We start from the raw sequence: 12,525 nt of genomic DNA on the forward strand, positions 1-12,525 counted from the left end.
GTTGTCTATAATGTTGTCGATGGACGAGAGTACAAGGGTTGCCGGCGAGGTGGCACGCTGATGATGCCAGTCGTAGGTGGTGTGGAATAGTGGTTGGGGCGGCTGTCGGGAGACGGGAGAGGGGGATCCACTAAGAGCAACTCCAATAGCTCCCCTACTAAAATCACTTTTACGGGATGATTATGAAATTTACGGTGTGGTGGCGTGGCGATGGTGGCGCGGTGTGGCGACAGTGCCCGATCTGATGGCGCACAGTGGCAACCCCATGTGGCGGTGACCGGCGGCGAGCCGACGTGACGCAAGAATCTCCTTGTCGTGAAGTTTCAAGCGGTTAGCCATCCGTCAAAATTATATGAAAAAACTTTCTTCCTGTAAACTTGCCGGTGATTATACGGGATTTCGTAACATATTCGGGTTTACGGGAGCTGTTGGAGGCATTTTGTTTTGCCTCAACTTCTTGTAAACGGTACTCTTTTCGTTCCATAATAGTATAAGAGTGTTTTTGACACTTTTTATAGGGTGCTCTAACACACAATTTATTTTTTGGGTAACTTACAAATAATCTAAAAAGTAAACCTGTTTTGTTTTTAGGAGAAAAGAAAAATATTAATTATCAAAAAAGAGAGAAGAAAAAATTAACCTCTTGTTTTTTTTTTTGAGACAACCTCGCATGCTTTATTCACTCTCCATAATGCTTAACGGTACAAAATCAAGCTCTCCAGCTGACCCAACCACACATAACGGCCAAAACCCAGAGACAAAGTATACTTAGCGAGATTGTGAGCCTCGAAATTTAAGCTCCTAAACTCATGGACTACTTTACATAACATAAAAGAATTAGCACGATGTATTATTTCATGCACTATAGCTCCATACTCTGATGACGAGCTTTTGTGGACCTCTTCTACCACCCACTTACAATCCGATGCAATCTGAATTTTGTTTTATAAAGATCTTCCGCCAAGGCTTGCCCTTCCCTCGCAGCAATAGCTTCCAGCGAATTTGCTTCAGTGATGAACTTAATTTTTCTTGTGTGTCCGTCAGCGCAACGCAGCTGCCATTTCCAGTATCCACCCCGCGCCGGCGCCGCGCTCCTCCCCCGCTCGAACTGCTCGTCTACTAGCGGCGCCGCCCTCTCGCTCCCGGACACAACGAGCTCCGGCGGCCCCGGAAGAAGACCGAGGACTCCGAGGGGAGTGGAAGCCAGGGGCAGGGCCTGGCTGCGGGAGCCGGGAGACGACGGTCGGCGCTGACTTGCGCCGGATATCAGTAACCGCCTGCTCCTGGATTCCAGATTCGAGCTTGGCTGATGCTGCCTACTCGATTCCCAGATTTCGGATGCTACATTCCCCTTTTTTCTCCTGTTTTTGCTGATTCTTTTCTTCCGCTCCAGCAGGGCGCGCCACCTGTTCGACGGAATGCACAAGAAGACAGCGGCGAGCGGCAAGTGTCACTTCGGCGACCTCACCGACGACCTCCTCCGGCACGTGCTGTCCTTTCTGCCTGCGGCTGCTGCTCTGCAGACTTGCGTGCTCGACACCCGATGATGATAATGAAGAAGATGATGATAATGACATTGAGTATGACCCACTAGTACTCGATGTGCCTCTCATCTCCCAGCACTTGAAGATCCTACACCTTAATCGGGTTGACCTAAAACGCTCCACTCTGAATTTCTCGCGCTGCTCGGTATTGGAGGAACTAGAGATGCAAGATTGCTACATTGATGCACGCAGGATATCTTCCAAATCGCTAAAGCGTCTCTGCACTACCGACTTTTGTTCCTTCCCTACGAAGTTTCACATTCGGATATTTGCTCCGGGTCTTATCTCACTGCAACTTGATAATTTTGATGGCTTGACCCCTTCCCTTGAATACATGCCATCTCTAGAAACAGCTTACATTTGGCTTGACAATGATTGCTATCATTTGTGTCGTGGTAGCTGGCAGGACTATGACCTTGATGACTGCAGTTGTCATGCTTATCCCGTTGATGAGGGTGTGCTTCTCCATGGTTTGTCCAATGCTGTTAATTTGGAGTTGATAGCTGATATTTACACTGACATGGTACATTTGCACTTACTTCCTTTTTTACTCTTATTGTTATTCTTTGTTCATTGTTTAACCTGCATATACTTATTCTCATTGCCATGGTTTGCTACTTTTATCTCCACCGATGGGTTTGAATCAATGATTTGTAACATAGTGGCTTGATTGGATAAAATTTATTTACAGGGCTTTAGGTGTAGTTCTGTATTTCCTTACTTATGTCTGAAACTAAAATATCTACCCAAACTTCCTACTTATTAAATTTATTTCGTCTTCTTGAGTCTCATAGTTCTTTTTTGTTCCTTTGCTATCTAGTAGTTTGAAATTAAAGTATCTACCCAAAGTTCCTACTACCCAAAATTATTTCATCTCCTAGAGTCTCAAAGTTTCATTTTGTTCCTTGCTATTTGTCCAGTTTATCTACAGCTGGGATTTAAAATACTGCCCAGTATTTGACAAACTAGAGACCCTATTAATCAATGAGTGGTTTACGACTATTGACCTACTGTGCATTCTCCAACATTCTCCAATTCTTGAGACGCTCACTCTTCAGCTTGGTGACACTAAGGTATATATGAATTCATTGTTTTGTTGTTAAAGGAATTATTTCTGTTGATCTTACTAAATATTTTTCATCATAGGAACTTGTTAGAGCAACGGGAGCACAAGAAAAGATCGAACAATCATTTGTGTGCTCGAACCTTAAGGTTGTCAACATTGAATGTACAAAGGTTGATGAGGGAGTTGACAAGATTTTGAAGATCTTGAGTACATGTGGCATACTTCGTGATCAAATTAGCATCACGGAGCAATGGCCTTACTCAGACCGTAAGTAACCTTTGTCATTCTTTATGGGTTTTTTCTGTGATCTTCCTACTTGTTCTATCATGTCTGTTGTAATTAAATAACAATTAGGGTTTATGACACCGTTTTGAATTCTATTTATATTCAGTATCCATTATTGGATTGTGTGTTGGTGTACTTCAGAATGGCTGTTAAGTTTTGCCAAAATTAATTGTTCTATTATTACTGGTTATAATACAATAGTTACCAAACATTACTGATGTGCCTGTAAATCTGTTTCATCCATGATAAATCATTTGGTTTTGATCCTGTGTTTTTTTACTGTTTATAACTACTGATGGAAATAGCAGTTCTTCTTGTCTTGAAATTTAGCTTTTATGTTTGCTCTCCAGTTGGTACAGTCCATTTAATAAGAATCATCAACTGATGGGGGATAGTGTAGTTCCTCATTGTTTTCACTTCTATTCCTAGCCAGTTGTCAGTTTGACGAGTAGAGAACTAGAGATTGATGGCCAAATTGCATTCATTCCACAGTACTTCTGAGGTTTGAAGCTCTCTGAGTCTTGAGGCATCTGAATGGTCATATATAAAGCTCTCACAAAGCTAGATTTCGAAGCTAACAAACAAATTTGGTCGGGCCAGGGAAATAAATCTGTTTAATATCACCTGATAGTTGAGATTTTGGATGTAGGAACTAAACTTGTTTCATTGTCATGTTTTGTGTAGGTTTCAGTTTCCAGAAGCCTTTGCCGCTGCTTCCATCTACTGCAGCATTAGTTGCAGTTTCCACCAGCGACGACATCTGAGAGCTGAGATGCAATGCGTGCTTGCGTGTGATGTTGGTCTAAAGCCTTTTGTGGCTCTCTGAATAAGAATGCGATGGTGGTCCTGGTGGCTGTTATCGCCACATTTAGTTTCTAGCTTTCTATCTTTTGGTGATGTGCTAGAAAATGGTTTGTTGGCTGTGTGGTGCAACTCAGCAAAATGTTTTGCAGTTCGTTGAAGTCGTAAGAGCAACTCCAATGGGGCGACCCATTTCGTGCGCCCGCGTCCGTTTGGGTTGGCGCGAACAAAAGTGACGGCCCAACGCGCCGACCCAAACTCAAATTGTGTCCGCCCGGCGTCCGCGCCGACCCATTTCCGGCCCAAAATTGCGCTTGGAATGCGTCGGCGCGGACGCGCCGCGCGTCTCCTCGCTGTCCGCCGCGTCCCACCTGGCGGCCACCCAACCGCCACCGATCGTCTTATTTATGATGAGCACCGACAGCGGGCCCACGCGTCAGCTAGTGCGCGCGTCTTTTTTTGACGACGCGTGCGGCGGGGTCGGCCTCATCCACTTCTCACGTCCACATCTGGCCACCACCACTTCCTTTGCTTCCTCGTCGGCGACCGCAAACCCTAGCGCGCGCCATGGGCCTCTTCGGCAAAAGCAATGGCAAGGGGAAGGGCACCCTGGTGCCTCGTCATCCCGTGCCCCCCCCCCTCCACCACCGGCGCGTTTCCGCCCTGGACGCCGGCGCCTGCACATCCCGGTGCACCAAGCGCGGTGGCACTGGGAGTACAGGCAGCCCCTCCCCTACCCCGACGTGACGCTGCCACACCATTGGCATTTGGATCCAAATCGGATCCCGGTGCCGGCGGTTCCGCGGACCCAGCGGGCGCACGACGACGAGGTGCGCCGGCGCCGCGCGCTGCTCACGCCGGAGCAGCATCGGCTGCCCGAGTACGCCGCCGACTCTCCTAACTGGGAGGCTTGGTTCGCCCTCGAACACGAGGAGCAACGGCACTCGGGTGTCGACGCCGTCCCGCCGCCGTTCCCACCGCCGCCCCCGCAGGTAGAGCCGAAGGACATGGAGGCGGAGGCGGAGTACCAAGCCGCCCTCGAGGAGGCCCTGCAGCACGCGCTGGAGGCTAGCCGCATCGAGGAGGACGCGCACTGGGATGGGCTGGAGCAAGCCCTTGCCCTGTCGGCATCGGGGGACTCCGTCCACACCCCGCTCTTCGTGCCGCCGCCTCCGCGGTCGCCGCCCATACAGCCCAAGCCAGAGTCGGAGCCGTCGCGTAAGCGCTCCCCGCCTCCACCCACTTGGCCGGAGGAGGCCTACTCGTGGACTGGCCAGTACCGCGAGTGGGTGAGCGCGCCTTCCGTCCACTTCGCCGCGACGCCGGAGGAAGAGGCGGCCCACCTCGAGCGATGGAAGGAGCACTGGCTCCGCCAGGAGAAGGCCGCCGGCGAGGAGCAGATGCGCTACGATGCCATGCTCCAACGCGACGCGGAGGCGCTCCGGCTCGAGGAGGAGGAGGAGGAGCGCGCGCAGCTTGCCAGAATGCCGCCGCCCCAGCAGACGCCGGAGGAGGCTGCCCTGGCAGCGTACCAGGCGGTGTTCGGGTGGGCTGGCCCTGCTCCGGTCTTCATCGACCTCACCGACGACGGCGGCGTCGAGGGCAAGGGCAAGGGCAAGGCCGACGACGTCTAGGGCAGCGTGCAGGACGGCAGCAGGCGGGCACAGACTTTTTTTAATGTTTTATTTAATGTTTATTAGATCTAGGTGAATTTTGGCCAGCGTTTGACCGGCCACTTTTATGTTTAATTATGTTTATTTCGTGCAACTTGTTTTTTTCTCACGCCGGCACATTTGGGTCGGCCTCCCCGTTGGGCGGTCAAGCCGACCCATTTTAAAATGCGGACACCGGCGTTCGCCTGGCCGACCCAAACGGACAAAAAACGGACAAAGCGCGCGTCCGTTTGGGTCGCCCCGTTGGAGTTGCTCTAATGGTTGGTCAAAATAATGGAAATTGGGTCTGTGCACCCCGCCTTTGACTGCATGAGTTTATATTCCCCAGAGTATCTCTCGCTCTATTTAGTTTTGCTAGAAATGTTTTAGACACTGGACTATCTTTTGGATGAGATGTTGAAATCAGCTGCACACAGTGAACGCCGGAGCCTATAGCGTCATGTCGGGGATAGACCACACGGTCGTGGTTCTTAGATGATAACACCTCGCTCGTCGGACTTGTCTTGCTGAAGGTTGCTTTGGCCGATGAGTGCCTTACCGTTGAAGATCTTGTGGAAATAGCACCGGCGATCTTTTGGATTTTGTTTTTTGAACCCACAATCTTGTGGATTTGGGGGAGAGAGAGAAAAGTGGAACAGAGTCTTTGTAGAAAAAGGCTGCTTTGAAACCAGTGGGGACACGTGGCATGTGCTTAGATGGGTCTAGAGGAAAAAGCCCTTATCTGATAGGATCATTTTCCGATCACGACAATTATTATCGGAGTATAGTACGATTGCGAGAGATGATCTTAGCAATAATGGGACATGGAGAATAGAGGGATGGCGCCGAATCGTCTGCTCTCCCCTTGTGGTTTAAATACGGGAGGAATGGTAGGAGGCGTCTTCCTCTCCCTGTTTGTTCCTGCTGCTATTGGCGGCCGGAGCTTGCTGCTCAGGTTCCTTTTTCTCTAGACCTCGATCGACTTTGCGGTTCCCTTCTTTCTCATGTTTCTACTGATTTTTTTTGCCCGCTCCCTCAGCACGCGGCACCTGTTTGATGGAAAGTTTGTGATGGCTGCAAAGGGCAGCAAGGACCGCCTCGGTGATCTCACCGACGACCTCCTCCATCATGTGTTGTCCCTTCTTCCGCCAGAAGATGCCCTCAAGACTTATGTGCTAGACACCAGGTGGCGCGCATTATGGAGACGCACCACCAACATGCACTTTAATGCCACCCATTGTGAGCCATGCGAACAGTTGGTGAAGTTGTTCATCCAACTCCGTGGAAACTCGCCTCTCCCCAAGTGCGAGATCAGTACCTCCCCTGATGATCATCCGCATCATACCGACTTGATATACACCAACACAGAGTTGTTGATCGATTACGCTCTAGAGTGCCAAGTTAAGGAGCTCCTGCTCAGAGCTGGTCACATTGATGATGACGCAATAATACTAGATATGCCTGTCATCTCCCATCACTTGAAGATCTTACACCTTCAAGATGTTACATGCTCTGCTATGAATTTCTCAGGTTGCCCAGTATTAGAGGAACTTAAGATGGAATATTGCGACATTTATGCACATAAGATATCATCCAAATCACTAAAGCGTCTCTGCATCACAGAGCAATGTAGTGTCCCTCAGGAATTCCACATTCGGATTTTTGCCCCTGATCTTATCTCACTGCAAATTAGCAATTTTCATGGTGCGACGCCTTTCCTTGGGGATATGCCATTTCTAGTAACAGCCTATATTGGTCTTTGTGATGGATGTCATGATTCATGTGAGAAGAACCTGAGGGGTTGTGAGATGAACCAAGCTACGGATCTTCCTGCGGTTGCCTTTGCAAAAACCGGTGGCTGGTTTCCCTCTGGAAACCCTAAAAACCTAAGAACACAAGCCCGGACAAGCATACGTAGGGTTGTGCTAGGGTCTGCAGGCCACCTAGAAATCCTTCAAACGCCGCCACGTACGCCAGAACGGACACGAAGTATGGCGCCGTGCTCGAGGTCATCGAAGTGGAGAAGGATAGGATAGGCCACCGGCAAGATCAACATCAATTTGAAGGGAGACTTTGATTCAGTAATCTTTTTTTTTACAATTAACGCTCCGGTCCCTCTCTCTCCAGCACAAGTGCGTAGCTTAACCTGTGTAGAATGAACCCCGAAGGTACAGAACGAACCACGAAGAAGTAAGCCAATATTCAATCAGCTCATCATATAAAGTCAGTACAAAGTTGAGTCATCTATTTTGGAACGGAGGGAGTATATGTATAGGTGTACGTTGCACCGTCTCTCACAATTACTTTTCCTTGTGTTTATTGCAGTTGCCTCTTAAGAGAAACATCCTTTAGTTCATAACTGTCAACCATAGGGTCGACCCTTCCCATGAATTAGCGACAGAAGAAGACAACATCCTCTTCGTGAGTAGTGGGACCAAAAGTGGAAGTATTATTCACGAGTACAAACAAATCTGTCCAATGTGTGTAATTTAGCAATAATGTGCACTTTGAAAATGAATATCCTCATGGTTTGTATTGAAATAATGTTAGTTTTTATTTAATATGTATATTAAATGCTGATAAGTTCCTCCTAGATTTGGTGAAAAAATAGTTGAAACTGGTGGGAAACAAAAACTTTAACAGGAAATGGCAATTACAAATTTCACGGGAAACAAAATTCAATTAAAATGCAGTAATATTCCAGGAGCCGGTGATAGCACGAACTGCCCCTGCGATGAGTTTCTACCTTTGAAAAGCAGGGGCGGGCCGCATGCCTGGCTCTGCAAATTTGAATTCAACAGGACCTGGATATCATTTATATAACAGATAGTGTCGTGGTGCCAACAACTTTCTGGGTCTATCAAGTCAAGCAAAAAGATCTTTAGGCAAGTCAAGCAAAGTCAAGTCAATACATGCTTTTTGTGTTCGGCAGACGTCCACATATGAAAATGGCATCGGAATTTTGCAACTTGCTAGCTACTATATGATCTTGTCTATAAGCTTTTGCTTTGTTCTGTACTGATCCCGGTCCCGGTTCATTAGATGCTCCTTTACATAAGTCATGGTCTCGGTTCATTAGATGCTCGGGTAAAGAGAGATTCCCATGTTATTCCACACCTAACAAACCAAAAAATTCCATCAAAGGTCACGCTGTTCCACACCTAACAAACCAGAAATTTGTATTTTTCCTGAATCATGATTTTGGTTTATTAGATATTCCTAAGATAATGGTACATGGAATGAGATCCCCGCCCTCTGCATCGTGCGGCGCACAATCGTTAGATCTCTGGCAAATTAAAATGGAAAGAGTCATGGGCAATCCCCATGCAGAATCAAAGAAAGGCAAACCGCACACCAGCCGAATAGCTAGAAAACAAGTACTCCCTCCGTAAACTAATATAAAAGCGTTTAGAACGCTACTTTAGTAATCTAAATATTTTTATATTAGTTTACAGAGGGAGCAATAAACTCCTGTAATTGGTACGTTCTTTCACTGGTAGCTGGTTGGCAATGTATCCCTCGACAATAATGTGTCTGTGTGGCTTCGACTCTAAAGATCTACCGGCCAATATTCCATAGGCGTTCATCGGGGTATGGTGTATGTGCGTTCATGGTTGTAAGAGTGAGTATGCCCACGTATATGTGAGCGCCTGCGACTGCACCATATATATTTCATAAAAATATCTTTGGCAATTAACTCCAACTATGTGTAGCACCAGTGCTCCCCGACGGTGCCCTTCTGGTCGCAGCATCTATGATCATGAATGAAGACGGTTGAAGGTATAGATAACCTACATATATGGTTATAAATCTTTTTGTTGTCAAATTTTTGGTTAACAGGTAAATATATTCCTAGTACCTACAGGTACGAAAGCAGAGCATATATGGATAGATAACGCTTAAATCTTGTCCGATACTTTTCCTCTCCCTTCCCCCATATGTATAGCTGATAATAAATGGATGCAGATACAGAGCCGATAATTTCAGATTATGGTGAATAATCCACTTTTAAAAATCATATAATACATATCTGCAGGGTAATAGTAGTACCTTATTATTGTCCTTAGGGCTGAGAAAAAAAACGGAATAGATAAATCCCGAACTTTCGGAATTTAAGCATGTCACCCCGAACGTTTTTTGATAGCAACTTTAGTTGCTGCGAGGTGGCAACTTTAGTTATTAACACATGGCAACTTCGTTCCAGTTTGATTTTTTGTCAGAAAATTGCCATGTTTGTCAACATCGCCTTAAGTAAGGTTGCCATGAAAAGAGTTCGGATTAGCAGGCTTAAATTCCGAACGTTCGGAACTTATTGAGGTCCAAAAAAAAGCTCAAAGCTCGCAAGCTAAACGAGTAGCTCGTGACTCGGCTCAGCTCAAATCGACTCGAACTCGAAGAATAACGAGTCGAGCCGAGCGTTACTTTAAGACCGTTTATAGACTTAGTTGAACAAGTCAATCTCACGAGTACTCGTGTAACTCATTAGGCTTGGTACAAAAGATCAGCCACTCCCAATTAAAAAAAAAAGATCAGGCACTCAGCACCTTGCGTCCCAGGCGCACAACAAAAGGAGACTCATGCGTTACAAGGAAATTACAATTGTTTGGTGATGTACATGTTTAATATATACATAATCATTTTTATCATATTTGAGGGTTTTATATTCATATCTTTAACGAGCTTAACAAGCTAAACGAGCCAGCTCGCGAGTTATGCGAGTCGAGCCAATCTTGGGTTTGAGCTCGTTATAGTAACGAGTCGAGTCAAGCTAGCTTGTTAACGAAACGAGCTCTAGCGAGTCGGGCTCGACTCGGCTCGAATTCCAGCCCTATATATATATATATATATATATATATATATATATATATATATATATATATATATATATATATATATATATATAGGCAGGAAAATCTGTGTATCAGTACGGAAATTAAATAGTCCCTTGCCATTAATCTTCGTCCTAATGGATATGGACGTGGAGCGCAGCCAATTTTTCATATTCTCCTCTATTTTTTTCTTAGGGGATGAATTATTATTGGATTCCTAGTGCATGCTTTTGTTGCGCATCTGCAGATGCGTGGTAATCCTAAAATCTGCAGGTTGCCATGCGTGCATGTATGTATATATATGTGCCTCCTAGGCCTCGTCTCTCGGTGGGAGAGCAGAGCAAAATGCAGTACTACGCAGGCGGTACCTCCTTTAACTCACCACATGCTGGAGCTCATGGCCGTGACTGCTTCTGCATCAGCGGTCCCAAACACATAGCTCAATCCGTTGACTGGTACGTATCGTAATATATTGTGCCAATATGGATGAACTAAGTGCAAAGTTGGGAGCTGAAATTTGTCCGTTTTGTAGCATGTAGAACCATTAAGGTTTCCAAATAGTCCACCGTAGGGTGGTCCTTTAGAGTGACACATGATTCAAGTAACTAGGTCAAACGAAATTATTTCATTATAAGATTATACTAGAACTACAATATAAAATCTTAGTATATAGTAATTGGATTCGTTGTTACAAAGTATATATTTTGCATGCATGCATGCATGAATGAATTGTTGTTTAACAAACGGTGAATTTTCGTTTCAGGAGCAACGAGGAGCACCGCCGTTGCATCGCGGCTTGCCTTGTGAAAGCTACTTACATCATGGAGGAGGACCGGCCAAAGTGCAGGGTGTATGAGATGGGGTTGGCGCCGCCGTGGTGGCAGAGCTTCCACTTCGAGCTGCGGGATCTGCTCAAGTGCGGCACCGAGAACGCGGACGAGTTCATCTTCGGCGCCGTATTCGAGTACTGCCCCCCCGCGGGGTGGCAGCGCCACCCGTCGGCCCCAAACTACGTTTTCGCCCTGCGCGGCACCATGCCTCGGCACCCAAAGTCCGCCCACGACCTGTACAACGACATCAAGGTCTTCCTCAGCGACCTGCCATGCTGCAGACGGACCCAGAAGGCGCGTCAGGCGGTGGCCAACATGCTCATCCGTAAGGGCACGGAGCGCTGTGTGTTGTGGCTGGCGGGTCACTCGCTGGGCGCGTCGCTGGCGCTGGAGGTGGGGCGGGACATGGCGGAGCAGCACCAGGCGTACCTGCCGACCTTCCTCTTCAACCCGCCCAACGTGTCACCGATGCCGGCCTTCAACCTCCTCAACCCGTCGGAGGTGGCGAAGAAGGACGTGTTCACGGGGAGCTACCTCGTGAAGGCGGCGCTCGGGGCCACGGTCATGAGGTCATACTGCACCCGCATGGAGAAAGTGTTCCAGCGCCTCTCCCCGTGGGTGCCGGAGCTGTACGTGAACGAGAGGGACATCATTTGCCAGGGTTTCATCGACTACTTCGAGCAGCGGCAGAAGGTGGAGGAGCGCATCGCTGGCGTCGGCAGGGCAGCCATGAAGCTGTCGTATCGCGACATGCTCTCCTCCCTCATCGGCAGCAGCAAGGAGCAGCCGCACCTCTTGCCGTCCGCGAGGCTGTGGAAGAACTCCAACACAACATTCGGCACGCACGACCTCATGCAGTGGTGGAGGCCGGACAGCGAGCTAAAGCTCAGCTGCAGGAAATTCACCTACCCCAGAGCATGAGATATCTATGTTATATTATACTCACTCTATCCTAAAATAAGTGTCTCAAGTTTAGTAGTATTACCTAAACGCGTGCCTAGCTACTCCTGCTTGTGTATCTCATGATATAACAGGACGTATCTGACCCGAGGAAGAGCATGTACATGGAGTATCTGATCATACTAGATCATCCTTGATAGTACATACATTGGGCAGATATTTAGTTCAGGACAGGGCAGCAAGCTGATCGAGACCAATCTCAGGGAGCGAGGGTTTATACCAGTTCGGACCTCTCGGAGGACGTCCAGTGTGGTGTGTATTGATGTGGTGAGGAGCGTGTTGCTAGGATTTAGCAATGGGCACCATATGCTCCCTCATGACGGGGTGGTTACATATTTGTAGGCGGACAACCGCCTTGGTAACTATCCGGAGTCTATATCTAGTTACATCTATTTGTACATCAAGTAATTGAGATCTTCTGATATTCTTCCTTCTAGTTACGTTAACAATTTTTTCAAGGAAATAGAGAACATAATCCCCTCCGTCAAAGGCACTTCTGCAAGCAAACCAGAAAAGCTTGCAGTGCTCCGCCAGATCAAACAGGTTGCCGAGCACAAT

General features: G+C 47.4%; 2 protein-coding genes across 4 annotated transcripts in view; both read left to right on the forward strand.

Annotated features, from left to right (window-relative positions):
* LOC119318376 overlaps positions 1 to 3,861 on the forward strand; it is a 12,442-nt gene extending 8,581 nt beyond the window's left edge. Inside the window, exons 1-5 of one of the 3 annotated variants that reach the window (XM_037592924.1) lie at positions 972 to 1,269; positions 1,394 to 2,067; positions 2,465 to 2,617; positions 2,691 to 2,877; positions 3,580 to 3,861. In XM_037592924.1, the coding sequence (XP_037448821.1) occupies positions 1,708 to 2,067; positions 2,465 to 2,617; positions 2,691 to 2,877; positions 3,580 to 3,659 (780 nt within the window). In that variant the 5' untranslated portion in view covers positions 972 to 1,269; positions 1,394 to 1,707 and the 3' untranslated portion in view covers positions 3,660 to 3,861. Of the gene's footprint in view, positions 1 to 971; positions 1,270 to 1,393; positions 2,068 to 2,464; positions 2,618 to 2,690; positions 2,878 to 3,579 lie in introns of those variants that run through there. The other 2 variants (XM_037592925.1, XM_037592928.1) reach the window with 2 other exon arrangements.
* Positions 3,862 to 10,515: 6,654 nt separating this feature from the next.
* Positions 10,516 to 12,122, forward strand: LOC119318377 (GDSL esterase/lipase At4g10955-like). Its single transcript, XM_037592929.1, has 2 exons — positions 10,516 to 10,632; positions 10,941 to 12,122. Exons 1-2 carry the CDS (start codon positions 10,523 to 10,525, stop codon positions 11,926 to 11,928), a joined length of 1,098 nt encoding a protein of 365 aa, XP_037448826.1. The 5' UTR covers positions 10,516 to 10,522; the 3' UTR covers positions 11,929 to 12,122.
* Positions 12,123 to 12,525: the final 403 nt, after the last annotated feature.

This window comes from Triticum dicoccoides, chromosome 6A, assembly GCF_002162155.2.
Source record: "Triticum dicoccoides isolate Atlit2015 ecotype Zavitan chromosome 6A, WEW_v2.0, whole genome shotgun sequence".
Taxonomy (NCBI): Eukaryota; Viridiplantae; Streptophyta; class Magnoliopsida; order Poales; family Poaceae; genus Triticum; species Triticum dicoccoides.